Raw genomic sequence first — 27,666 nt, 5'->3', positions numbered from 1 at the left:
TGAGCCACCCAGGCGCCCCAAATCTTTTTATTTTCATATATTTAGTGGCACTTCCCCCCCACTTTGTGAACAAGGGGCCCAGCATTTTCAGTTTGCGCTGAGCCAGCAAATTATGTAGCCGGTCTTGCCCCTACCCTTCATTCCCCTTTGTGGCATCCCCTTCGCTGCCTGTCCCACTTCCTAGCTCAGGGATGAGATAACTGCTGACAGCAGCTTACATTCATTGAGGATCTACTACGGGCCAAGCACCATTTTAAGCCCTTATCTGTACTACCTGTAATCCTCAAAACAATCCTATAAGGTAAGTAGTATTATTATATCCATTTGTGAATGAGGAAACAGGTGCTTTGAATGAGAAGAGCTCCTAATAGAGAGTCTAGAAGTCAGGGTATTAATTTTAACTCCACCCTTGACCTGCTGTGTGACCCGGAGCAAGCCTGTAAACAAGGAGAAAAACTGCCTACCTTGCAGTATACTAATCTCATCACATGAGAAGACAGATCTGTGCCTGCCTTATAAACTGCCTCAGAGGGACTCCCATTTTAATTACCACTTAGTGGCAGCAGGTGGTCCACTGAGCACCCCCCACCCACCCCGATAAAATCCCCTCCTTGTGGAGAGGAGCAAACTGGCTCCAGCCTCTGCTAAGTCATGCTCTGTAGGCTTCAGCCCTGCCTGCCCCCCCTCCATGGCCTGGCTCCATCTTTGAGGGAAAATAAAAGTAATAGAAGTGAGAGCATCTGGAGCAAAATGGTGCTGACAACTAATGATGTGTGTAGAGGATTGGTCGTTGATGATTCCATTCCTGTTTCAGGCAGCAGGCCACTGGTGCTGAATTTTGGAAGTTGTACCTGACCTTCATTTCTTTTCAAATTTGACCAATTCAAGAGACTTACTGAAGACTTTTGCTCCACAGCAGACTTCCTCATCATTTACATCGAAGAAGCACACGCATCAGGTAGAGAGAGACTTCCTGCCCCTGCCTCTTCCTACCTTCTCCTTTCTCCCTTGCTTCCCCCAAGCCCCAGCTCAAGGTTGGGGAGGAGGGAGGAAGAGGAATGAGGGAAAGAGCCGCTATTCACTGAGTGAGTACCTGCCATCTTTCAGCCCCTGCTGCCTTTACCCACCACTTGCTAACTCTACAGTCTGTGCTTTCAACCTGGCACACAGAGCAAAACACCCGGAGGGGGCACCTGGGTGGCTCAGTCGGTTAAGCATCTGACGTTGGCTCAGGTCATGATCTCAGGATCCTGGGATCGAGCCCCACGTCATCATAGGGCTCCCTGCTCAGCGGGAAGTCCGCTTCTCCCTCTGCCTCCCTCCCCTTGCTCCTTCTCTCTCTCAAATAAATAAATAAAAATCTTGGGGGGGAAAAAAACCTGGAGGGACAGGTCCAGCTGGCCAAGCACCCAACATTTTGAATGGATAAATAGGGAAATCAAGGGAGAGAAGCTAATAGGAGGAATTTAGACCTGAAACGTCACAAGTGAAATGACCGCTCTGTAACTACATGTGAGATCCCTCCTAAGACTCTCCAAGCTCAAAGGTCACACTGTGGTTCATCTCAGTCGATGGTTCCCAAGCTTTAGTGAGCATCAGAAGTACCTGGAAGGCTTGTTAAAACAGACTGCTGGATGCCCCACCCCCACCCCAGAGTTCATCAGTTAGATCTGGAATGGGGCCTGAGAATTCACATTTCTGACAGGCTCTGGGTGATGCTGAAGCTGCTGGTCTGGGGACCACACTTGGAGATCCCCTGCCCCAGGCTAGCTTTCATGGCGGGGGGGGGGGGGGCAGGCATTCTTTCTTCACCCCTGACAGGCGGTCCTACATTTTCATTACTTCATGGGAAATCTTGTTCCTTTGCGGGACAGCTCTGTTCGGGAGAGCTCTCCCTGAAACTCCTACAGCTTGTAGTCTAAGCCCCTTGAACTTTACAAAATGGTCAGACACACCCCTCTCTCCCCAATTTTCAAGGGGATCGAATCCATGAGAGTGGCCCAGCTCTCAAACCCAAAGACTGAAGAAGGCAGGAAGTCATGTGTGGCTGAGTGAGACAAGTGTCACTTACTTGCCCATCTCCCACAAGGTTCGTCTGTCTCCCAGCACCTGGCAGAGCCCATGTCCCAGAATCAGAGCTCAGCAAAAGTTGGATGGTGGGTTTAGGCCAGTATTATATTAGCCTTGCCGGTTTATCCATGTGTTGTTAAGTGTAGGCTGCTATTCACTATCAGCAAAGTTGGTCCCGTATATGCTCCCTGGATCCCTGACGTCAGAGCCACCTGGGTGGCTTGTTAAAAACGCATATTCCAGGGCCCCACCCCAGGCCCATTGCATCCTGATTTATTGCACCCAAAGGTTTGAGACCTTCTTTCAACTTAATACAGTGTTCACTTAACTGGCAGCTTCTGTCCTCATGAAGACTCTGGGGGCCACCTGAAATATTAGCTTAGCATCCTAGCTACACAGAGGTGCATGATACTGTGCTCTCTACTTTCATGTACTTTAACATTTTTCCATAATACAATCGAAAATAGCACAGGTGGGCGCCTGGGTGGCTCAGTTGGTTAAGCGACTGCCTTCGGCTCAGGTCATGATCCTGGAGTCCCTGGATCGAGTCCCGCATCGGGCTCCCTACTCAGCAAGGAGCTTGCTTCTCCCTCTGACCCTCCCCCCTCTCATGTGCTCTCTCTCATTCTCTCTCTCTCAAATAAATAAATGAAATCTTTAAAAAAAAAAAAGAAAGAAAATAGCAAGGTAACAGTGCAGATGCGAGCACAGCCTATCTCTGGGGCAGACGCCCCTTTGGGAGAGTAGCAGCCATGAGTTACAGAAAGAATGTGGGCACCTTCAGGGGTCTCTAGTCATCAGGGCCGAGAAGAGACCATGCCTGGATGTCGTCGCAGCGGCCAGCCCTTCTCCAACTCTAACATGTACTTAAATGACCTGGGGGGGCCTCAGCAGGCCGGGGCTCAGCAGGGCGGCTCCCCAGGTGATGCCAGGGCTGCCAGCCCAGGGTCTGCACTTGGAGTCACGAGATCCAGCTCTAATCTCCAAAGGAACGAGCCGTAAACTGCAACGAGAGGGGTGGGTCTTCACAGACATTGTTTCTGGTCCTGATACCTGTCTCCTGACTCATTTCTCCTGGAGTCAGCCCAGGATGAAACTTTCCTCGACCCAGGGCTGACTATCTCAAGCCAATGAGGAAAGACCTCCTGACCCTGTTCTGACACAGACCAGTTTCTTGCCTCTGTGCTTTGCCAATCCTGGTTCGGGCGTTTTTTCTCCCCCCCCAACCTCGTTCCTCAGGGTACTTGTTTCTGTCAATCAGACAAAAACCTGAACCCGGCAGAATTCAAATGCACAGAGCCAGTGTCCACCAATCCCACAAGGTCTGGGGCCTGGGGCCCAAATCAGGTTCCCACATGCCACATGTCTGTCTAGGTAAATTATGGGGAGGCACTCGAGGCGTGGTGGGAAGGACATGGACTTTGGAGTTTCAGACATGAGTATGGGTCCCAGCTCCACCATGTGACCTTACACAACTTACCTTCCATGCCCACTTTTGGGACAGTGAAATAGGATGACAACACCACCCCCACAGAGTCACTCATTCGACAATATTTCACGAGTACCTGCTCTGTGCCCGCCCTGGGCTGGGCCGAGGGATATTGAGACCAAAGATACACACAGTTCCCGCCTCGCAGGGACTCACAGTTAAAGCTGGGGAAGTGAGTCACTGCTCCTCTCCGGGCCTTCGTGTCCTCAGTTGCAGGATGAGGGGGAGAATCCCAGCTTGGCCGCCCCTAGGAGGTCGTTGTGAAGCTCCAAGGAGCTAATGGTTGCACAAGACTGACTGCCTAAACATGATACAAAGGTAAGCTGGTCTTACTGTCATCTACAAAGTTCTGATGTCTTGGGGCAGGTAATAGTTATTTTACCCTGTGGCCAGGCACTTGGTGTGAATTTCTCCCAAGAGCTGGTTTCTCCTGGAGGAAGGTTCCTGAGCAGGGGACTTTGAAGCATTGAGGAGGTGGAGTCATTTCTGCTGGTAGACTTAACCAACTTCTATTACCCTGGGAGGCAGCTATTACTGTAAACACAGATCACATGGCTTCTGAGGGAGCCCAAGACCACATTAGCTGGGCCCAGACTCCCCAGAAATGGGGCACGTAGAAGGGCAAGGCCAGTAGCACTTTATGGTTATTTTTTTTCAGCCCATTAACATGAGTACCACTTCCTGTAAGTAGTAGAAGGGCACCTTGGCCAATGAGGCCACTTGAAAATCCCCTTCCGTTTAACGTTAAGCAGCCTTAGGTGGGTTTGGCTTGGGGCATCTCCAGAGCAAAGTAGCAGGATACCTGTGGTAAAGAACAGAAACCAGGTTCTTTCCTACCTGGCTGGTGTCTGGGGGAGTCGGCAAAGTAACCCGGTATTTTTGAAGCAGGCAGAGTCCCGGGAATTCTGTATACGTTATGTCACCGGCATCTGCAACGTTGGTCCTATTAACCCCTTAGCAGATGAGGAGGCTGAGACTTTAAAGAGATTTCAAGAGCTTGCCCAGTAACACACAACTGAGAATGTCAGGGAAGGCTTCCTGGAGGAGAGGGCGCTAGAGCTGTGGTTCTCAACGAGGCTGATTTTTGTCCCCCAAGGGGCCTCTGGCAACGCCTGGGGAAGTTTCTGGTGGTCAAAAACAAATTGAAGGGAGGGTGGGGTGCTGGTGCTACTGACATCTAGTGAGTAGAAGCCAAAGATGCTGCTGCCCAACATCCTGTAACACACAGGATGACACGCCCACCACAAAACGTCAACAGTACCAACGTTGAGAAGCCCTGTGTTGGAGCTGAAGCTTAAAAGGACAGGTGGGGTCTCCACTATGGAAGAGACGGTAAGGACATAGGGAAGGGGGGGCAGCATCAGTCGAGGAGGAGTCACTTCAGCGAGATGTGGAAGGACCGGCAGCCATGACTAGAAGTGCAGGTCGGGAGAGATGGCCGGGATCACTACGTGTTTGCTGAGGAGCTGGTCCTGTCATCGGTTTTCAAGCAGAGAAAAAATCTGATCAAAGTTTGTGTTAGTAATCATTGTCAGAGATTTTTGGATGATGAGTTAGAGGGTAGCAAGATCAGGAGGTGGGAAGACTTCTTAGGGGTGGAAAGCAAGGGTGGTTGTCAGGCTAGCAGTTGTACTTGGCTATGAACTCACCTGTTGTGAGGCTGTCCGTAGAGCTAACGTCAGCGGCAGTGGCTGAAGTCGTAGGAGAGAGAAAGTCCTGTGCTCACACTGTGGGTGGAGGCAGCCCCGTGAGGAAGAGGGTGGGAGTGAGAAGCAGCTTGGGGGTTGTGGGTCAAGGAATCCCAGGTGTTTCACCCACCCGGCTGGGACAGAGGCTGGAGGAACACGGCACAGACAGGCCAGGTCACTGAGGAGCTTGGGATTTCTCCTGAGGATGATAGGGAGCCATCTAAAGACCTAAGCAGGAGAGTCACATGGTCAGATGCGCGCTTTGGAAAGAACATTCTGGTGGAGAATAATTAGAAGAGGGAGATTGTCGAGACGCTAGAGTAGTAGTTCTCAAACTTTCGGTGTGTTGTTAGAATCATCTGGAAGGCTGTTAAAAGATTGGTGGGCCCCATCCCTTGGCAGTCTAGGGTGGGGCCTAAGAATTACCAACACACCCCCAGGGGACGCCGACACTGCTGGTCCGGGCAGAGAACTACTGCTCTAGACCCTTGCCTCGCAGAGTGTGGTCCAGGCACCAAGCAGCCTTGGCTTCCTGGGCAGCAGCTAGACCCTCAGTGCTACCCTAGACAGACTGAATCAGGATCTGCCTTTAACAAGGTCCCCATGTGGCTCAAATACACATTCAAGTTCGAGAAGCACTGGCCCAGGGGACTCTCCCATGCTGAAGAGCCAAGGTCTGGGAGTCAGGAGCCCTGGGCTTCCATTCTGGATCAGTCAGTAACTCCCTATGTGATCCCGTGCATTCACCCATAATAGGAAACTGGGCCCAATCTGGCCAAGGGCTTCTCTATCTGGAACCCTCAGTTAAAGGGGGTGGGGATGGGGGTATTTAAGCTGCAGGAAATACGTGCCCTGCCTGTGAGGCCCACTGCCCATCTCTTCTTTTGCAGATGGCTGGGCTTTTAAGAACAACGTGAACATCAGGACTCACAGGAATCTCCAGGACCGCCTGCAGGCCGCCCGCTTGCTGCTGGACAGGAGCCCCCAGTGCCCTGTGGTGGTGGACACGATGGAGAACCAAAGCAGCCAGCGCTATGCGGCACTGCCTGAGAGGCTCTATGTGCTCCAGGAGGGCAGGATCCTCTACAAGGTGACCAGGGGCACAGGGCCCAGGAAGGGTATGGGCAGAAAGGGCTTTGTAGCAGGCAGATCTGCCTTCCCGTCGCCACCCAGCCATTTACCAGCCATGTGACCAGGGGCAAGTCCTCTCCTCGCGTGGAGTTTCAGTTTCCTCTTCTGCAAAAGGGAGGTGCGGCCCCCCTACCTCACGGGGGGTAAAATAATGCACAGGAAAGTCCCTAGAGTTTGGACTGGAGCTGCAGCCTCTGGTTGCCTTCTGAACCCAGAAGACTGGCCCAGCCCTAGTTCAGTTTGGAGCTGAATGAGAGAAGCTTGTCTCCATTTCATAAACAACGCTCAGAGAAGGACATTGACTTGCCCAAGGTCACACTGCACAAGGCTCTGATTCCAATTCTAAATCCTTTGGACGGGGTGGGCCAGGAGTGGGAGGGTCTGAGGCAGGCCTGAACCTGGAGCGGGTTGTCGGAGTGGGAGCAGAACAAACCCTACATGGGCAGCTGGAGATGCTGAAGCAGGGATTCAAGGCAGGAGTTGAGTCCCGGCTTGCTTTCCGGTGATTGTGCCCCACTTAGGGCTTCCAGCCTGGCCAGGGTGGGGGATGAAAGCACAGCCTCTGGTCACTTGGGCACCGTTGGCCTCCCCTAAGAGGGCAGAAACCGTTTTATAGCTGCCGAAGGGATTCCAAACCTTGGAGAGCCCAGGAAGCCCAACCACGAGGCTGCTCCTCTGACCACAGGTCAAGCTGGCCCTACTTCTGCAGTGAAATGAGCAACGACTTGCAGATGAATCCCCGAGGTGCCAGGGGTCACAGCACAAGGATTCAGGTCCTTCTTCCTTTCTCCTCCCCAGAGACGTGGCTCTAAGATGGCATGATGGAGGCCGGCAGGGTTAGGCCCCGTGCAACACAGGAATGAATTGAAAATGGCTCACCCCTTACTTGGAGTCTGAGGGATAAGGAAGACACACACACAGTTGCCCAGTGTCCCAAGTACTATGAGACTCTGGAGCGGGGATTAGCAAATCTTTTCGGCAAAGGGCCTGTTTGTAAATATTTTCGACTTTGTGGGCCAAATAAATTCCTGGTCACAACAATTCAATCCTGCTGTTACAGCACAATATCAGCACAGACAAGAGGTAAATGAGTGTGACGCATCAGGACAGACTTGGCTCTCAGATGATAAATTTCCTGACCCCTGAGGAAGGGTAGGCTCTTTAGAGGTGGTGACAATTGTGTGGGCCTAAAGGCTAGGAAGCCAGCCACGTGAGCAGGGTGAGTGAAAAGCATTGCAAATATAGGGAAGAAGGTGGGCAAAGGCACTGAGGCACGTTACAGCAGCGTGTGAATGGAGAATTGGGGGCATTTAGGTGACAGGGGTCTCATTCTGGACCAAGGAGTTCAGCCTACCTCTTAGGACAAAGGAGAGCCATTAACAAGTTTTGAGCAGGAGAGAGGCATGATCAGATCTGTATTTTATTTTATTTTATTTTTAAATGTATTTATTTATTAGAGAGCATGCATGCATGTGAGTGGGGGGAGGGGTGGACAGAGAGAATTCCAAGCAGACTCCCTGCTGAGTGTGGAGCCCCATGTGGGGCTTGATCCGAGGACCCCGAGATCATGACCTGAGCTGAAATCAAGAGTCATAAGCTCAACTGACTGAGCCCCCCAGGAGCCCTTGGATCTGTATTTTAGAAAAATCAATGGCTCCTGGGTAAGGCGTGGACTGAGGGAGCAGGGACTGAGGACTGGGGATAGTCAGGAGGTGGGACGGCTGCCCAAGTAGGAGATAAAGAGGGCTGAATTAAGGCATTGGGACTGGAGAGGCAGAGGTGGGTCTGATTTAGAATGGCTGGAACTTGCTGTGAGGGGTAGAGAAGATAAGGCCTGTCTGCAGGTCTAATTATGGAAGAGCAGCTTATTTGTAGAGACCCCTTTCTCCTTTTGAAACTATTCACTTTACCGCCTCTGGTTTTCCTCGTACTTCTCGGTCCGGTCTGCCCATTACAGGTTGGTGCCATTCCACACCCTCTCCCTGGGTGATCTCGTCCACCTTACGGTTGCCTCTGCCATTGACGACACCATTCTGGCAAGTCCCACGTAACTATCACTAGCCCTGTGCTCTCAACCCAGCTCCAGACCTACCTATTCCTGCAGGCTGGAAATCTGGGAATGCTGATTCATGTCTCTTGCAGGGTAAATCTGGCCCTTGGAACTACCATCCAGAGGAAGTTCGTGCTGTTCTGGAAAAGCTCCACAGGTAGTCTGGAAAGATTCCCCCGTTCTAGGTGATCAACAGGAGGGCTCCTCCAGTCTTGGCTCTCCTCCCAGCCCAGGTTGGCGGTTACCTCTGGACTCCTGTCCCCTACTGAACCACTAGCTCAGATTGGTCTGCTCTAACCAAACAATTGTAATCAGAAAAAAAAGCAGCAAGTAAGCTGAATGTTAAAGACCATACAACTCGACGCTGCCCCCACTAGTGGAGACCACATTCATCTCATGACATCCCCACGTGAGAGAGGCCCCACTCCGGGGCCTCCTGCTGAGGTGTGGTATCTCTCTCCAGCCACTCTGATACCAAGTGTTCAGATATGGCGGTCCTTATGGTAGGCAAATTCATGTTCCCCAATTTGCCATTTATGGACTTGATGATCTAAGACACTAAACTGGCTTTTAGACCAAAGCATGGGGAGAATGCCGGTTGTTTAGAGAGCGGAGATGAGGCATAGAAAGCTGTCGTTCATTTATGCAGAAGCTCGCCTTTGAAATTGTTTCTCTGATTTCTTTGCAAGTCTCCTAATGGTCATTTGTGTTAGATTACATCAGACTAATGGATAACCATTGGTATTCATCTGTTTTAACTCTGCTTCTTTTCATATTTGTCTATGACAGCCACAGCCTAAAGCACACACAGCTGTGACTTGATTTGAAAGAAAATGTTTTAAGATGCAGCAAGCTAATACAGAATGATTAAACTATCTCAGGCTATTTGAGATGGCTTTGGTGTGATCTTTACATTTTCTTTTCCAATTTGTGTCACCCTATTTTACCTTGCATTATAGCCCAGTGTAATCTGATCAGCAAAATTACCATATGCTTGGAAGCGTCTCATTTGGTGGGAAGAACATTCATTCTCCGTGGGTTACATATCAAGTGTCCCTTTGTCTTGGGAACTGCTAAAGAATGTTTCACATTGGAATCAAACTACCTTCATAACATGACAGAAAAGAATAGACTTGGGAGACATTTTTCTTTTCTTCTTTTTTTTAAAGATTTTATTTATTTGACAGAGAGAGAACACAAGCAGGGGGAGTGGGAGAGGGAGAAGCAGGCTTTCTGCGGAGCAAGGAGCCCGATGCGGGGCTGGATCCCAGGACCCTGGGACCATGACCTGAGCCGAAGGCAGACGCTTAACGACTGAGCCACCCAGGCGCCCCGGGAGACATTTTTCTAACATGAAAACACATGCTCCTTGGCTCAGCCTTTGTTGCTACAATGTTAACACTATTAATGTTACTATTTTATTCTTTTAAGAAAACTTATCATTAATCATCCACCAGGCACCCATGTTCAGATATGTTAAGTCATCTAATCTTTATGTATCGCAAAGAGGAGACTATTACCCCCATTTTATAGATGGGAAATCAAGGCTCAGAGCTGCATTTGTGGAAGGTCTTAGAACCAGTAAGTAACAAGCTAAGATTCAAAGCCCATCTCTAACTTGCAGCGGAATCCTGGCTCTGCTCCACACTAGCTTTGTGACTGTGGCTCAGCTGCCTTGGTCTCTTGAACTATAAAATAGGATGCTAGTCGTGCCTGTTGCCTAGAGGATCTGTGAGTAAAACACTCAGAACTGTGCCTGCCTTGGAGAAAATGCCATGGACGTGCTGACTATTGTTATTATAAGTCGTTCCACAACTGCCTCCTGGGCCCCCTTTTCAGGGAGTGGGAGATGGAGGGAAGGCAGGACAGTAGGGACACTGAATAAAAATTCTTCATCCTGCCAAGCAACGCAGGCGTGGGTTTGTGTGGGTACACTGAGAGTGAGGAGCTGGGCAAACAGTGGGGCTGAAGCCCAGCTGAGCCCTGTCCTTCCTAAGCCCCAATTCCATAAAAGGAGACAGCGGATAAGCCCATGCTCCTCTGAATCACTCCTCAGATGGTCCCCCCGATTCATGCCTATAAATGCACAGAAAGTCCTGGTTTTCAGTGAACAATAGTAGCTAGAACTGGGGAGGAGTTTTCAGAATGTCAAAATAGACCCCAAGCCTTCCAAGTCAATTCTCTTCAGTTTAATGCTTCAGACATTCATTGAGCACTGATTCTTTACTGGGTGCTGAGTAATGCACAGATGGACAAGGTCCCGCTTAACCTCACAGGGGGACGAGGGATCCATGGCAATGACCATAATTCAAAGCGAGTATGATGGGGGAGAGCTGAGATAAAGACTCACTGCTCAGGGAGGACAGAGGGGAGGGCAATCCTGCAGGGCTGGGTAGGTCTGGGAAAGCCTGGCGGAGCTGGTGGCATTTGGGCTGGGGCTTCGAGGAGGCCCAGGCCTTCCATAGTCTGCGATGGGAACCTGGAGAGCACAGGAAGGGAAAAGGACATTTGTGGGGAAACTCGCATGGCAGAGGTGGAAAAGAACTGTGCAGGGCACTCAGAAGGTTTGGACTCTCATTCTGCTAAACTGGCCACAGGCGATTTCATTTCGGGTAAGCCCAGCCATGAAGTTCTGCAGGTGTGTTAACATGTTTTCTGCAGCATGCTTAGGTGTCAACTGAAGAAGGATTCAGGATACCTATTCTGCCATATAGATGACATCACTGAAAGTCTCAAGTAGTTTTTTCAAGAGGACATGGGAGTGCCTGGGTGGTGCAGTAGGTTAAGAATCCGACTCTTGGTTTCGGCTCAGGACGTGATCTCAGGGTCTTGAGTTCGAGCCCCACATTGGGCTCTGCGCTCAGTGGGGAGTCTGCTTGAGATTCTCTCTCTTCCTCTCCCTTCCCCTTGTCCCTCCTGCTCTCTCTCTCTCATAAGTAAATCTTAAAAAAAACCCAGAAGGGCACATGGATGCTGTACTCCCTGACGTCTGACATGCTTGCACCTGCCAAGTCTGTTGTCTGGAGCCCGCAGGATCCCTGGCTGGGATTCAGACCCTTGTGTTTCAGCCTCTTTACCTCAGAGATTCGCAGACATTGCTCCATTGTTGTCTAGCAGTCGTGAGAGGAGGAGTCTGAGGCCAGCCTGAGTGATTTCTCCCAGCACTTGAATTGCTTTTGTTCGGCCTGGAGACCTGTCAGATTCTTTCTTTATACTTGAGATTCAGTAACTTCACCAAGACCTAGTTCCAGTGTTGATTGTTTTAATATCAAAATTTCCTGTGGTACTGCTATAGTCTGAAGATTTGTGTCCCCCTCAGATTCATATGCTGAATCCTAAAGTTCAGTGTGATAGTATTAGGGTAGGACTCGGAGGAACGCTGAATGGATCACCCGTCGGCAGCGAACCCATTAGGAATGAGATTAGTGCTGTTATAAAAGAGGCCCCAGAGAGCTAGATTGCCCCCTTCCACTGGGGGAGGATACAAGCAGTCTGCAACCCCAGAAGATGGCCCTCACCCAACCTTGCTGACACCCTGATCTCAGACTTTCAGGCTCCAGAACCCTAAGAAATAAATTTCTGTTGTCTATAAGCCACCCAGTCTATGGCATTCTTGTTATAGTGGCCTAAACAACTAAGGCAAATACAATATCCTCTTCTGGTCCTAAGATTTAATTCTTCTTCTTCTTTTTTTTTAAACTTCAGGGACATTCTCTTCAGTTGCCCTGAACATCTTTTCTATTGTATTTTGTCCTACTCTCTCCCTCAGGAAGTAGAATTACAGGTATATTGTATCCCCTGTTCTTCCATAGCTGTTACCGTCTCTATAACTATTTAAAAAAAATTTTTTTTTAGAAGATTTTATTTATTTATTTATTTATTTATTTATTTATTTATTTATTTATTTGAGAGAGAGAGAGAACACTAGCAGGGTTAGGGGCAGAGGGAGAAGGAGAAGCAGACTCCCTGCTGAGCGGGGAGCCCAATATGAGGGTGGGAGCTTAGAAGGTGGGTGGAAGGGAGAAGCCATTTTTCCGCTTCTGGCTGGAGAGATTGCAGGGACTGGGTCCTGTGGCTGTGTGGCTGTCACCAGCCACAGTGGTGGGCAGCTTCTGTTCAACCGTGGTGGTGCCTCCCCTGGTCAACAGTGGCCAACACTGGCCAACAACAGCCATGTGGCTCAGGGGTGCAACTCTGGGTTACATCCCCACCTCCTATTTGTTTTCCTAGCCTGCCTCTTCAACATTTTGTAACAAATTCCCTGCCTTTGTTCCCTCTCTGCTTTAAATATAGATCTGGAGCGAATGCAGTTTTCCTGGTTGAATGCTGACTGCTACAATTACCGTCATTATCCCTTTGCTTCTTACGTGGCTTTACCTCTGTTTCTTTTCTTAGCGCTGGCAGTTCGCTGTTCATCTTCTGTGCCTTATAATTTTTTCTTTAAATCCTTGTATCTCTTCTTTAGCTCTTTGTCTTTTTAAAAGATAACTATTTTTTAGTCTCAATTCTTGTGTTCTTTCATTTCTCTTGCAACATCTGTTGTGCATCCGCCTTATTTTTCTGTTTTTTCCCTTCCATTTCTTTTAGTGGCTAGTTACAGCTCCCTATAGTATGGCAGTTCTCAAACTTCGGCATGCATCAAAATCACCTGGAGGGCTTGTTAAGGTACAGATTCATGGGTCCCAACCCCAGCATTTCTGATTCAACAGATCTGCAGTTGGGATAGGAAATCTGCATTTCTAACAAGTTCTCAGGTAAGAGGCTGCCTCGCTGTTTCAGGGACCACACTCTGGGGAGTGCGGCGAGAATGGATGTTGTCGGTGATCCACCCCGATCCCTCTCACCAAGCCAACACACCCATCAGCCAGCTGCTGTGAATGTTGGCTGTTAATGGCTCACAGATGCCCCTTTTCCTGAGAAGTTCCCCCAACAGGAGCTATGCCACCCAGAAATCCCTGAGAGGTTGTGTTCCCCTGAAGGTGACCCATGATTGATGCATTTGTCATACAAAGTCCTGGTCCCTTGCCTCAAGGTGGGAGTAGACCTCTCAGGTGCCATTCATGATCCAGAGCTCCTTATGGGATCAGGCTGGGGCTTCAGCTGAAGCCATAGCTTTTTTTTTTTTTTTTTTTTGACAGAGAGAGACACAGCGAAAGAGGGAACACAAGCAGGGGGAGAGGGAGAGGAAGAAGCTGACTCCCAGCTGAGCAGGGAGCCCGATGCGGGGCTCGATCCCAGGACCCTGGGATCATGACCTGAGCCGAAGGCAGACGCTTAACGACTGAGCCACCCAGGTGCCCCCATTAGCTTTTTTTTTTTTTAAGATTTATTAATTTATTTTCAGGAGGGGGGCAGAGGGAGAGAATCTTCAAGCGGACTTCCTGCCGAGCGTGGAGCCCAACGAGGGGCTCCATCCCACGACCCTGAGATCACAACCTGAAGGAAACCAAGAGTTGGACGCTCAACTGCCTGAGCCACCCAGGCGCCCCTGAAGCCTCTCTTTGATTAACTTTCTCCCCTTGCCTTATCCTGCTTCCTGAGAGCACTCACTCAATAAATCACTCCTACAAGAGTCCCTGTTTCAGGCTGTTTCTAGAGAAAATGACCTAACGCAGTCCCCTTCTGGGTCTTTTCTGATCACTCTTTAATGGGGCTTATTTTTTGCTAGAACAGAGTGTAGAAGGATGAGGAGGAGTAAGCTGGGGCAATCTGCAACTTTCATTTAGATTAGCTGTCTTAAATACCCTCTTATTAAGTTTATTACCTCCTTTGCAATGGGGCTCCTAGAAATCCCCTTCAGTCACACTCTGTTTCAACTGCCTTCTCACCACCTGTTATGCACTGAATTCATATGTTGTAGCTCTAACCCCCAATGTGACTGTGTTTGGAGACAGGGCTTGGAGGTGGTAATTAAGGTTAGATGAGGTCAGGGGCACCTAGAGGGCTCAGTTGTTAGGCGTCTGCCTTCGGCTCAGGTCATGATCCCGGGGTCCTGGGATCGAGCCCTGCATCGGGTCCCTGCTCAGCGGGAAGCCTGCTTCTCCCTCCCCGGCTCCCCCTGCTGTGTTCCCTCTCTCGCTGTGTCTCTCTCTGTCAAATAAATAAATAAAATCTTTAAAAAAAAGATTAGATGAGGTCAGGCTAGGGCACTGATACTAGAGGATCAGTGTCCTTTTAAGTAAAGACACTTTACTTAAAGTGGCTCAGTCAGTTAATTGTCTGACTTCGGCTCTGGTGGTGATCCCAGGGTGCTGGGATTGAACCCTATGTTGGGCTCTCTGCTCAGTGGGGAGCCTGCTTCTCCCTCTCTGCCCCTTTCCCCCTGCTTGTGCGCTTGCTCGTGCTCCCTCTGTCAAATAAATAAATAAAATCTTAAAAAAAGAAAAAGAAAAAGAAAAAAGAAAGACAAGACACCAGAGAGGGGCACCTGGGTCGCTCAATTAAGTGCCTGACTTCAGCTCAGGTCATGATCTTGGGGTCCTGGGATCGAGCCTTGGGTCAGGCTCCCGGTTCGGTGGGAAGTCTGCTTGTCCTTCTCCCTCTGCTCCCCACCCCCGCTGGCACTCTCTCTTTCAAATAAATAAAATACTAAAAAAAAAAAAGAGAGAGACCCCCCCCAGAGAGTTCTCTCTCCTGCTCTGTACAAAGAAGAGGTCATGTGAGCACATAGGGAGATGGTGCTCATCTCCAAACCAGGAAGAGAGGTCTCACCCGACCAACTACACTGGCACCCTGATCTTGGCCTTTCAGTCTCCAGAACTGTGAGAAAATAAATGTCTGCTGTTCAGGCGCCCTAGCCTGTGTTATTTTTTTACAGCAGCCTGAGCTGTTTCTAAGGCACCCTCCTTCACCACGCTTCCTGCAGCAGTCTCCTCTGGTGTATCTTGCCTGTCTCTCCCCTGCCATTCTGAGTTGGTAACCTCAGCCCTCTGGGGACATTCCCCGTCCTCTGAAGCCACCTGCAGGCTGAGAGGGCTTCAGTCTAATAAGAGATTGTTGAAGCAGCCTTTCGTGTCTGACACGTTCAAGAAAACCTCTAGTTCGGGGACAGCATAGCAGTTCTCAGCTTCCTTTCCACCAAGATCCTGTTGTCACAGGACTTAGTGAAAATCCTTTCCAGTTAGAGCTTGTAACTACTTCCATGAAGATGGAATTCTTTTTTCTTTCTTTTTATAATTCTTTTGTTGTGAATAATGAGTTTTGAGAAAGGGGGTGGAGCAAAAATCCCTTTACTCCACCATCTTTTTTTTTTTTATTTATTCATTTGAGACACAGAGATACAGAGAGAGAGAGAGAGAGAGAGAGAGAGAGAGAGAAAGCATGAGCAGGGAGAGAGGCAGAGGGAGAGGAAGAAGCAGGCTCCTCGCTGAGCCAGGAGCCCTATGTGGGGCTCGATCCCAGGACCCTGGGATCATGATCTGAGCCGAAGGCAGACGCTTAACCATCTGAGCCACCCAGGCGCCCTGTACTCCACCATCTTTAACCAGAAGTATCCATCCTATATTTATATATGATTTATATCCCTTTATAAAGTATGATATTTGATGTCTGTATATATGCTTTCTAATGTATGGATGCATAGTCGTTTCCAGTTTCCTGTCCTGTAAGAAGCATTGCTATCAATCTTTGCTCATTTGTCATTTATCTGATTATTTCATTAGAATATAATCCTAGAAATGGAATTTGTGTCAAAAGCTATGTGCGTGTTTAACTTTGCATACTGCCACATGTTATTTTTTAGAAGGTTTGCTATCAGCTACAAAGGGCTGTTGGGACATCATCTAAAAGTGAAGCCCCCAAAGGATGTCCTCCATGGAGGGGCATTCCTGAGACAGGGCTCATAACAGCAATGCTTTTTAAAAAGTCTGTATAAATGAGTGAGAGACACAAGAATTTTCATTTGTGTAATATTTCTTTGCCCTGTTTCAGTACAGGGTTAAAATGTCATTAGATTTTTACTTTTTAAAAAAGCAAAAACTTGGGGTGCCTGAGTGGCTCAGTTGGTTAAGCATCTGCCTTCAGCTCAGGTCATGATCTCGGGGTCCTGTCGGGCTCCCTGCTTCTCCCACTCCCTCTGCCCTTACCCCTCCCACTTGTGCTCTCTCTCAAAATCTTTAAAAAAATAAAAAAAGAAACCAAAAAAGTAAAAATCTGATACAAGGCACTGTGGTAGGCACTGGCCCACAGTAAGTGATCCAAAAATGTATATTTTATTAGCTAGCTTTATTAAAAACTCCTCAAGGATGTTATAGTGTAAAGAGATAGAGAACAATGCAAGTAAATGAACAATGTTCATTTATTCAGTCAACACATTTTAATTGAAAATCTACTATGTGCCAGACACTGTTCTCAGGCCTGAGGATACAGTCAGAAGCAAAAGAAACAAATGTTCCCTGCCCTTGTGGAATTTACATTCTAGTGAGGGAAAGAGACAATAAACACAATATATATGATAAAGAAGAAAAAAATATGTGTTAGTAATAAGCAGGGCCATCCCTAAAAGGTTGTGGGAGCGGAGGGTGATTCAGTCAATTGAGCCCCTACCCAAGATATTCACACTTGAAAGGAGACTGCACTGCCCTCATCTTTCACAGCATGCTTGGGATATGATTAAAGGGAAAAAAATCTCAGCTGAATTTTAGCGGTAGTGTGAAAAGAGAAGTAAGGTGCCAGAAGCCCTGAAGCACAGGACCCAGGGTGGCTAGTTCCAGAACAAAGGAGAAAAACAATGTGGGGAAGGAAGACTGAATGTGTTTATGTTGCAATGTTGTATGTGGGTGGGGAATGGCCAGGGTGAAGAGACACTGTAATTTTGGATACCTGAGGCCAGGGAAGGCCTCACTGAGATTTGGCGTAAGGATCTGAAGTACATGAGGAAGCTAGCTGTACAGATACGTAAGGAAAGAGCCCTCCAGGCAGAGGAGGCAAACTCAAAGGTCTCAATCCCAGAGCACACACAGCACAATGGGAGTCAGGAGTCAGTGGGTAGGTGGAGATAAATCCAAATGAGGGATGAAGGGGGATCAAGGAAGCCAACTGGGAACAAATGAGACTTTAAAAAGATGATGGGTTCAGCAGTGAAGAAAAAAGAAAAAAGATAAAGCCACATATTATTATACCTATTGCTTGAAATTTGGAGAGGTTTTTATAAGGTGAAATGAATTTTTAAAGTCCAGGAAAGCGAAGGTTAAAGACTGCTGTTTTTAAGTAGCATAAAGTGGTATTACAAGCACTACACTGATAACTTGTTCTCTGCATCCACAGAAGACAGACACAGAGAAAAAAAGGCTTAGAGATAATTTACTAGGCCTGTGCCAAAGAGATCAATCAGACAACCCCTGGAGATCCCTTCCAGCAATCTGCGAGCCTTAACACTGTTTCTTACACAAAGAATCATTGACATTTCAGTTTAGGAAGTTGGCCAAAAGAAAATCCTTAGCATTTCATTTTATTGAACATGAACACAATTGCTCTAAGTCACCTTCCTTCTCAAAAGCCTTAAATGGCTCCAGTGTTAAGGGAAAATATTTGAAAGCATTAAAAGCTCTCTATGATCTGACTGTAATGTATGGTTTTAGTCTTATTCTTTGCCCTAGTCAGACTTAAATATTCATCACTCTGCAAATGTGTTTGATGACAGAGTACTCCTCTTCACATCTTCGATCACACCAACATTGCTCTTGAAATACCTTACTCTCCTCCATGTATCTAAAACCTATCTTTCTAAGCGTAAATTTGTGCAACAAATCTTGGTAAGTGGTTTATCAGGAAGTATTAAGAATCTTAAAACTGTTCCTAACTTTGACCAATTCCCTTCCGGGAATCTCCTCTAAGGAAATCATTTGAGGGGCAGGCAAAGATTTTTGCACAAAGATACCCTCAGTAGCAGTACTGATTTTTATTTTTCTATTATAAAGACTGTCAAGCATACACAGAGAGGTGGGTGCAGTAAAGTTCCATATATCCACCACCCAGATCTAATCATTTATTGCCATATTTGTTTCAACTAACACCTTTTCCCTTAAAAAACCCGCTTAAATGTTTTAAAGCAAATCCCAGATATCAGGGCATTTTACCCCTATATACTTTGATATGCATCTCTGAAAAATACAATCATTTTCTTACCTAAGCTTAATGTCAGTAACACAGCTAGCAAAATGAACAGTAATCAATCCATAAGCATATTTCCCCAAATATCTTTAAAATGTCTGATTTTCAGTTGTTTTGTCAAATCAGCATCCAAATAACATCCCCACATGGCATGTGGCTATTGGGGCTCTTGATGTCTTTCTGAATCTAGAGTGGACACCTTCCTTGATTAATTACCATTTTTCATGCCACTGACTTGTTGAAGAAACCAGGTCACTTGTTCTGTAGGATAAGCTATATTCTAGATTTGTCTGTGAATCAGTTGGGATAAGCCATGTCATAGTCCAAATTTCATTGGCTTAAAACAATGAAGCTTCGTTTTTTTTTCTGTATGTCCATCTCACATTTAGAGTTCTGCTCCCTGCTATCGTCAGGCTCACTTCCAGACCTAGACTGGTGAAGTAGTTACTGTGCAGAACATCATTGCTGGTCATCGTGACAGAGAAAGAAAAGAGCTTTGAAGGACCTCATGCAGGCCTAGCTACCACTTTCCCCTCATCCCATTGCCCACAGTTGGTCACATGGCCCTACCCAAACAAAGAAGGCCAGAAAGTCTATCTCACCATGTGCAGGAAGGGCACAGTTCTGGGCATTTCGGTGAGCTACAAAATGGCTACTAGTCTATTTGCTGCCCTGTGGTGTCATTTTACTTGTTTTTCCATCCCTGTATTTCCCGAAAAATGGAAGTTAACTCTAGAACTTGATTCAATTCAGGCTCAGTAACTTTGGCAAAAGGACTTCAGAGGTTGGCCTGTGTGCTTCCTATTGCATCACATCAGGAGCATAGAGTGTTTAATTGTAGTAGGTTATAGCAGCAACGGCCACTGTCTCCCTGGCCTCCCATCATATATATGGAAATATGAAAACAATGAGAGAGAGGCAGAGACTGAGAGAGATTGATTTTAAGAAATTGGCTCATATGATTACGAAGTCTGGCAAGTCCAAAATCTGTAGGGTTGGCTGACAGGCTGGAGAGATTGTTGTATAAGTCTGAGCACTGTCTACTGGCAGAATTCCTTCTTGTCCAGGAAAGGCCAATCTTTGTTCTATTAAGGTCTTCAACTGATGGGATGGAGGGCCATCGGCTTTACTCAAAGTCTACCAATTTAAATGCTAATCTCCTCCCAAAAATACCCCACACATAAACATTCAGAATGTTTGAACAAACATCTGGGCATTGTGGCCCAGTCTATGTAACAGATAAAATTAACTATCACAAACATACTTCACTAAGATTATGTTATGGGTTGAACTATGTCTCCAAAAAGACATGTTGAAGTCTTAATCTTTGGTACCTGTGAATGAGACCTTACTTGAAAATATGATTGTTACAGTATGATGAAGCCATACTGGAGTAGGGTAGGCCCTAATTCAATATGACTGATATCCTCATAAGAAGAGGAAGAGATACACAGAAACAGATATGCACAGAGGGAAGATGATGTGAAGACACACAGAGAGAATGCCATATGAAGGCAGAGGCAGACATGAGCTATGGTGCCACAAGCCAAGGAATGCCAAGGACGGCCAGCAACTCCAGAATCTAAGAGAAAGCCATGGAACAGATTCTACCTCAGAACCTCCAGTAGGAACAAACCCTGTCAATACCTCAATTTCTGACTTCTAGCCTCTAAAACTGTGAGACAATAAATTTCTATTGTTTTAAGGCACCAAGTTTATAGTACATTATTATGACAGCCCCAAGAAACTAATATGAACCATACAGACAAAATACTATGTTCTAATGCCACTGTTTCCTGTGTGTTTATTTTATCAACTTGTGATAAAGTTAGGTTCGTGCATTTCTGTTTGTTTTCAATATTCTGGACTTTTTTTGTTTTAATTTTTGGCTATATTAGTTACTTATGTTTTCAAAAGTCAAGCTATATAAAGTATATTCAGAAAAGTTTTATTTTCCTTCAATCTGTCCTATCCTGTTCCCTACCTCCCCAACATATACAAAAAAAATCAATTAATATTAATAATGATTCTCTGTGGGAAGTCAGATTATGTTTTTTTTCCTAATTCTTCTCTGAGATTTTCAAATCAAGGCAAAACTTAAATTAAAAGAAAAAAATAAAATTTTTTGGACAAGGCCCAGCTCAAGTTCCATGGCCTCCATGAAACCTTCCCATAAGTCCTTTCTCTTTTCTGAACTCACACATTTACTGTCTATATTGCTCACTTAGCCCTTTTCATCAATCAATAAATTAAAAAATTAATGCACTGAAGCTAAAAAAATTAATGCACTGAGATGTGAAGGGCACCTTGGAGATGCTGTGAGGACACAATTTTTAACAGTTAAGTTTTCATATATAGTCATTTCCTTCATTAAGTTGTACACTGAAGTGAGAGCTTTCTTATAGTCTACATGGGGGCCATCACTCCTGACTAATGAACCAAACTCCTTTGCACAAAATGTTGAAGAGAAATTAAAAACTGAAACAGATTAATACAAATCCCTTTAATAAGGCACATCAAGGACAACTTCATGTTTCAATAAATATATTGTTAAAAAACCATGCAAGAGTATTTTGTTATAATTACTAAGAAAGATTTGAGACTGCTAGTCCCTCTGCAGAAACACTATGCACAGATGCAAAATGATCAAAGGCTGATATAATAATGAATCTCAAATAAGTGGCGTGGCCATCTCGGGTCTGCAAAGGAAAAATCAATATGGAAGCTTTTAGCAATTCTAGTTAATTTGTTAAACAGCAGTTAGCAGAAGAAAGGGTTTGATGCAAAAATGATATCCTAAATATACAATAATATATAAGATATAATATTCAGAAGAGAAGACAGCTGCATATAACAGTACTGCTGCTCTGAAGTATCATCAGGCAAATATCAGCATTGGTTTGATGAAAAATAGCAGGTGGAACTAAAAATTGCAACTTTACATTTCTGATTAATTTTTTACAAGTGTCTTTCTAAAGTATTTTTCATGTTAGGAGACTTCCTTTGTTTGATGATTCCTCTGACTATACTACCCTGAAACATTATTATACTTTTACATTTATATAATTTCTCTGGAAAGCAATTTGGCAATATACATAAGCAGCTATAAATATGTCTAAACTGATGGACCCAGTAATTCCATTCCTTGAAATTTAATCTTAGAGAGTAATTTAAAAGGTGAAGATCATGGTAGTGAGAACATGCATAAGATGTCCCCTGTAGTATTACTTATAATGACAGAGGGAGGAGAAGTGAAATTAGTGAACATTTGCCTATCTTCATACATTTCATTTTAAAATTATAATTATGAAGTTGTAATATAATATTGTTTAAAAAGATACAAAATTCTTCATTTTTACTATTAAACTAGGTGATGCACATTGACAACTAGAAGAAAATAAGTGTAATAAAAGCTCTTGTGGCAGGGTAATAAAATCATGGGTGACTTCCAGCTGCCCACTCCCCCTTATTATTTCCCAAATGTTCTATAATGTTGGAACGCTCCTTGATTCACAGTGAGTCCTGAAACAAAATACTTAGCAGAGGCTTACTAATCATAATCCATTAATAAAGATGGAGAAAAACAGGCAGATAAAATTCAGTCTAATTAATCATTTTTCTGGCCCCCACTGGCCTCTCCAGTCATTGGGCATATTTGGGTGGTGGAGAAGATAATTAATAGCATTCAAAAACTTCCTACAGAATCTTTTGAAGCATGGATTTCATGGCAGTGCCCAGTAAGTTGTGAAGAAGGAAACTTAAATGGACAAGGTTCCTCTTTAAGCCTCATTTAGAAAAACCTTAATGAAACAAACACTACCACCTTAAAAAAAAAAAAAAAAAGCCCACACATTCAGTTGTTTCACTTTTTTGTGTTTGTCTAAAACCAGGGCCTGATAAACTAGCAGGAACAGAGAAACTCCTGATGAGGCAGCAGCTTCCTCATCAACGGCCATTCATTCCACTTGACAAGCAAAGCCCAATGGAATGTTGTCGAAAAATGCTGGTTCTCTTTCCACCTCATCTCTCTTTGGCTTATTTGTTGCTGATCCTATGCTCCAGTTCCCCTTATGTGAATCTCCCTTGTCCTTTCATGCTTAAATTAACATCCGATTCTGGCATCTCAACCTTTTTTGATTCCTATTCTAAAAGGCCTACAGAATCAAATGAATGAAAGCAAAGCAAGTATATGTTCAAAATAAATGAACAAAATAAAGACAAGTAAGTGAATTGCTTTATCCTTGCTGTTATTCTATGACAGATAAATGCCTTTATGCATGCTTTATTAGATTATAATATTATTGAGGATAACCTCTGTTTGTTGATTAGGTATAGAACCTATAACATATCACAGGAATATTAACTTTATGTAACTACGGAGATAGATATAAAATGCAAATACATTGTGCTGACTAAAGATAATGTTTATCTCTACAAAGTATATCGACTTACCCTAATTTCTTCATTTTGAAGCTGCCCCTCTGTGTGGACTAGATCTAAAACACAAATTTAACAGAAATGAGTTAGGGTTCAAAATACATGAGGACAGCTACTGAAATTTATGCTCAGCAAAACATGATGTCTGGTAAACTATAGGTAGATTAGACTTACCAGGGTCTGAGGTTAAAATTCAATATCAAAATAGGAATATTTGATGTAAAAGGCATGAAAGATAAACTGTGAGCTCCAAAACATCTCTAGCAAGTATAAACAAAAGGAAATGTAAATCAGAGTAAAGGAATATAAAGTAAGGAATTGATAAAATGTGGAAATCCCTCTTAAGGATCAAGCCACGAACAGTTATTACAGGCCTGAAAGGAGCCATCTTATTACCACTCTCATGGGTAATGACTACAGCTCTGTTTCTCACGCGGACTTTTTACCGTGATGTTGAATTATGCTGCCTGTGAATTGATCTTTTTTGTTATCCAACTTTAGAAAGCCTTTACTTATATAATTTTAAAACAGATTAACTTAGTTGGTCACGAGTTAATCATATCAAACATTCTTTTAGAAACATGAAATATTTGATTGATATAATAATAAATACTGACATTATTTAGAAATTAATTTTATTTGTATTAGAATAGTGAGTGCACATAATTTTTAAAGGCACATACTACAAAAAGGGTAGTCTCTGGGAAGTAAGATGGTGCATGACTTTCTGTTTCCTAACCTCTCTCTGAGGTAATGAATGGTAATCCCCTGCTTGATCCTTTCTTTCACCTTCAGTCCTGCTCCTGAGAGGCAAATATTTTCAACTCCTTCAGCTTTTTTTCCCCTAGAATTGTAACATGTTTATATTCCTTTTCTCGATTTATCAATGTTTTACTGACTTTATATTATGGTAGGAGAAAATTAGGTCTCTTAGATCAATATCCTCTTCCTCCTCCTACAACTTTTCCCTCTTGCCATCCTCTCAATTTTGAAATCAATACTTGACAGTTACATTATTGCCTATGTAAATGTTATTTACTGCTGAAATAAGTATCGAATTATGATCCCATTTTCTTTCTTATACAACTCCTCCTCTACCAGGAGTTAATAATAACCTCTTCTTTCATTGCTTAGTTTTTTAATTATGAAAAATTGGAAAATTTCACATCAAAGAAGACACAACATAATTTCTGTATATACCCATCATCTTGATTTTATCATTACTAACATTTCACTATACTTGATTTATGGAATCTTTTTTGCTAAAGTATTTTATTTTTTAAAAGTTTTTATTTATTTATTTGAGAGAGAGAGAGCGCACGCGCGAGAGAGCACGAGCAGTGGGGGGAGGAGCAGAGGGAGAGGGAGAAGCAAACTCCCTGCTAAGTAGGGAGCCTGACACAGGGTTCGATCCCAGGACTCTGGGATCATGACCTGAGCCAAAGGCAGATGTTTAACCGACTAACCCACCCAGGTGCCCCTTGCTAAAGTATTTTAAAGAAAATCTAAGACAACATGATATTTCACCTCCAAAAATTTGATTATCCATCTCTCAATAAGGATATTTTCTTACATAACCATAATACTATTATCATACCAATATTAAAAAATGCTTTAATATCATATAATACCTAGTCCACATTCAAATTCCCAATTGTCCCCAAAATGTCTTTTTATAGTTGGTTTATTCAAATCAGAATTAAGTCTCCTTTAATATTGAACTGCTTTCTCTCCCCAACACACATTTTTTTCCCATGTCACTGACTTATTGAAGAGACCAGGTCAGTTTTCCTGTAGAATGTCCCACATTTTGTTATCTTGCCTCTTCATGGTTTCATTACGTTTATTCCTCTATCCTCTGTTTCCTTATACTGGAATTAGAGCTAAAGGCTTGATTATATTCAGGGTTTGAGGCATTCATGAAATGTCTGGTGATCTTTGGCTATCTTTTGTTACTTATAAATAAATCATTTTAAAACTGTGTTCATGAACCAGGCTCACTGACTAGGACTTCAATAGAGTGACCAAGAATGAGCTAGCCTTTGTCAGTATCCATAGATCTTTTTTCTGGAGCCATTTGGTTTCTCCAAAAATATTTAGTCTCCTGGCTGGGGCTATATTCTTGATTACGGTCATAAACAGTAGAGCACAGAGGAGTTCTCACCATTCAATAAGTAGGCTTCCACTTAAATCCCGTTTTCAACTCCACGTCTCACTTACTTTCTCTACTATGTCTGGTCTCCCTGAGTTCTGACCTCAACATTCAGTGTCCCTCGTTATCCCTTGTAGGTGGTTTGTGGGAGGAAGGAGGAGTCATATAGCTTTGTGGGACAGGAGAACTTACTCTAGGGTCAAACACTCTGTATATAGATGTTCAACTAATCACCCTTGTTTTCTGGTCCATGTCTCACTGGAACTTTCCATGGTGCCTTCTGCCTTCAAATTCTAGACCTTCCTGGGGTTTTGTTGGGCAAACTGGCTTGCTTTACAATGATATTCTCCTTGGAGGGCACTTAGGTTATAACCTACTCCATTCAGTTACATTAGTTACTTCTCTTCCATCTGTGTCCTCTCTTCCATAATATAGATTAACCCCTCACATCCTCTTTGGTCTTCTGTTTTCTGTTTGTTTTTAGTTTTTGTCCTTGTAGGTTTATGCCTCCTTCTATTCCTTTATTATTATTTCAGGGTATTTTGGGAAGGAAAGGAAATAGACACATGAAAGCAACATGTTGTGTTTAACTAGAGGCAATTCTACTGATGATATTTAAATAGTACCATTAGGAAAGAAGGAAAGACAAGAAACTAGTATTTATTGTCTACCATATAATATGGTAGATACTATGTTCAGAAAAACCTTAAATGGTAGGTTACTGTCCCCATTTTTCAGATAAGGATACTGAAACTCAGAAAAATTAAGTCTTAACATGCTAACATTACATAACCAGCAAGTGAAGAAACAGTCTTGTGTTGAAACCTAGGTTTTTCTAGGCTCTAAATAGAGTCACAGGAGTCATCTTTTTTTCACCAAAATGCAGCCCAATTGGAAATATAGAATCAGGGACAATTCTCTACTCTCTCATGCCCAGAACAATGCTGGTGAAAAAGCACATACCTCTTTCAATCCATGGCTCAAAATCAATTGGCTCTTTAGATGTGCTCTTTTCAATCCTCAAGGTCCTCACTGACATTGTAAGTAAACAAAATAAATAAAGTGTTAATTACCTACCTGATTTTATGTTGCTGTCCCTATATTCCTTTTTTTTCTCTGTCTGAAAGTGTCAAGCACTGGTGGGACTGTACAAAGTACTGGGATCAGAAATACAGGTTCTGAAAATCATTCACATACTGTTTTTCTGTAGGGCCCTATGGTAAAATACAGTCTTGTGTCACTGTAATCTTATAAATGTTGGCAAAGCACATAATACAAAGTAGAGTCTTTTTGAATTTGGTATCATCCAGAGTTTTTTGTGTACGGGTAATAGTAATAATAATAATAATAATAATAATAATAATAATAATACTGTTAGTGATCTTGATCTTGGTCATAAACCCTTATGAAGAAACTACTGTGAGTCAGGCATATTTACTCATTCACTCTTGACTATAATCTTATAAGAAAAAGTATTACTGATCCACTTTACTGATGAGGAAACAGGCTTCGAGAAATCAGCACCTTAGAAAAGTCAGGCAAAGTGTTCAATGATACAGAGGTAGTAAGGGCCAGAAGTGGAATTCAAACTTTAGGTGGGTCTGACTCCAGAGCCTCTACAATTAATGACAGTAGAGAGACTTAACCAGAATGCACGCATCTTCTTTCTGCATTGTTTTCTCTCCATTACCCCTAACCCAGATCCTGCTATCGCAGAACCATTCTTCTCTGTTCTGTGTCCTGCGGGGAGGACCCCTTTGGATTGCACCATGGCTTCTGGTCGGATTTGGCCAATGGGAGGCACTGGGAGGAAACTGGAGGGCAGTGGCGAAATGAGATCACGTTGTTTTTTCTCCACGCCCTTCCTGCTTCCGTGCCCTGTCTTTGACAGTGGTTGGGTCCCTTCATGATTACAGCTGCTGCCGGGCAGCACAGACTCTAGCTCTCACTAGGCTCTGGTAACACAATTTCCATCCCTTATCCCAGGGGTGGTAATGGCTCATTGCTGTGGCTAGTTTCAGGGCGTTCTCACCATCCCTGGTTTGTTCCCTTACCCAGACCATAACTTTGTAAGTAATCCCATCAATAAAGCCTTTTCATTTGAACCATCTGGGATGTATTCTTTCCTGCCATGATTTTATCTGAAATACTTTATCCTTAAATAAACACAAGACAGGATTAGAATGATGTTCCAAAGAGAGAGTCCCCTCCTAAATCCCTCAGAAAATGCCATTATTAATAGAAGAATAAAAATTATCCAATGCAAATAATCAAAGTTATCAGATTTTCAGAAAGAATTTGACAGAGAACCCCAAGCCAAATTAATCTGGAATAAAGATGTTGAAGAACCTAGTGTTCTGGCAAGCTGGCTTCTTATGTTCATAATAGGGTTTTTTGCCAAAGATTTTCACATAGTAAATTGCATGGAAATTATTATGCGCTTTGGAAGGGTTTCAAATTTGCAATTTTAGAGAAGCTAACTGTGCTCAAGGCAGTTAACCCATATTCCCCACTTTCCCACCCCAGCCATAAAACTGGG

General features: G+C 44.4%; 2 protein-coding genes across 10 annotated transcripts in view; one reads left to right on the top strand and one right to left on the bottom strand.

The window, feature by feature from the left end:
* Positions 1–9,313, top strand: part of DIO1 (iodothyronine deiodinase 1) — a 38,105-nt gene extending 28,792 nt beyond the window's left edge. For 2 of the 3 annotated variants that reach the window (XM_035018510.1, XM_035018512.1), the window contains 3 exons: positions 815–958; positions 6,138–6,337; positions 8,521–9,313. In XM_035018510.1, the coding sequence (XP_034874401.1) occupies positions 815–958; positions 6,138–6,337; positions 8,521–8,589 (413 nt within the window). In that variant the 3' untranslated portion in view covers positions 8,590–9,313. Of the gene's footprint in view, positions 1–814; positions 959–6,137; positions 6,904–8,520 lie in introns of those variants that run through there. The other variant, XM_035018511.1, reaches the window with a different exon arrangement.
* A 375-nt stretch (positions 9,314–9,688) lies between these two features.
* Positions 9,689–27,666, bottom strand: part of HSPB11 (heat shock protein family B (small) member 11) — a 40,244-nt gene continuing 22,266 nt past the window's right edge. For 4 of the 7 annotated variants that reach the window (XM_035018502.1, XM_035018499.1, XM_035018501.1 and 1 more), the window contains 3 exons: positions 26,091–26,159; positions 22,991–23,034; positions 9,689–10,907 (listed from right to left, as the gene is read on the bottom strand). In XM_035018502.1, coding sequence (XP_034874393.1) covers positions 10,782–10,907; positions 22,991–23,034; positions 26,091–26,159 — 239 coding nt within the window. In that variant the 3' untranslated portion in view covers positions 9,689–10,781. Of the gene's footprint in view, positions 10,908–17,584; positions 21,238–22,990; positions 23,035–23,149; positions 23,236–26,090; positions 26,160–27,666 lie in introns of those variants that run through there. The other 3 variants (XM_035018500.1, XM_035018503.1, XM_035018504.1) reach the window with 3 other exon arrangements.

This window comes from Mirounga leonina, unplaced genomic scaffold, assembly GCF_011800145.1.
Source record: "Mirounga leonina isolate KUSES-001 unplaced genomic scaffold, KU_Mleo_1.0 Mir_173, whole genome shotgun sequence".
In the NCBI taxonomy this organism is placed as follows: domain Eukaryota; kingdom Metazoa; phylum Chordata; class Mammalia; order Carnivora; family Phocidae; genus Mirounga; species Mirounga leonina.
Note: the sequence above shows the minus strand (reverse complement) of the source record. Positions and strands in the feature narration are given on the sequence as shown.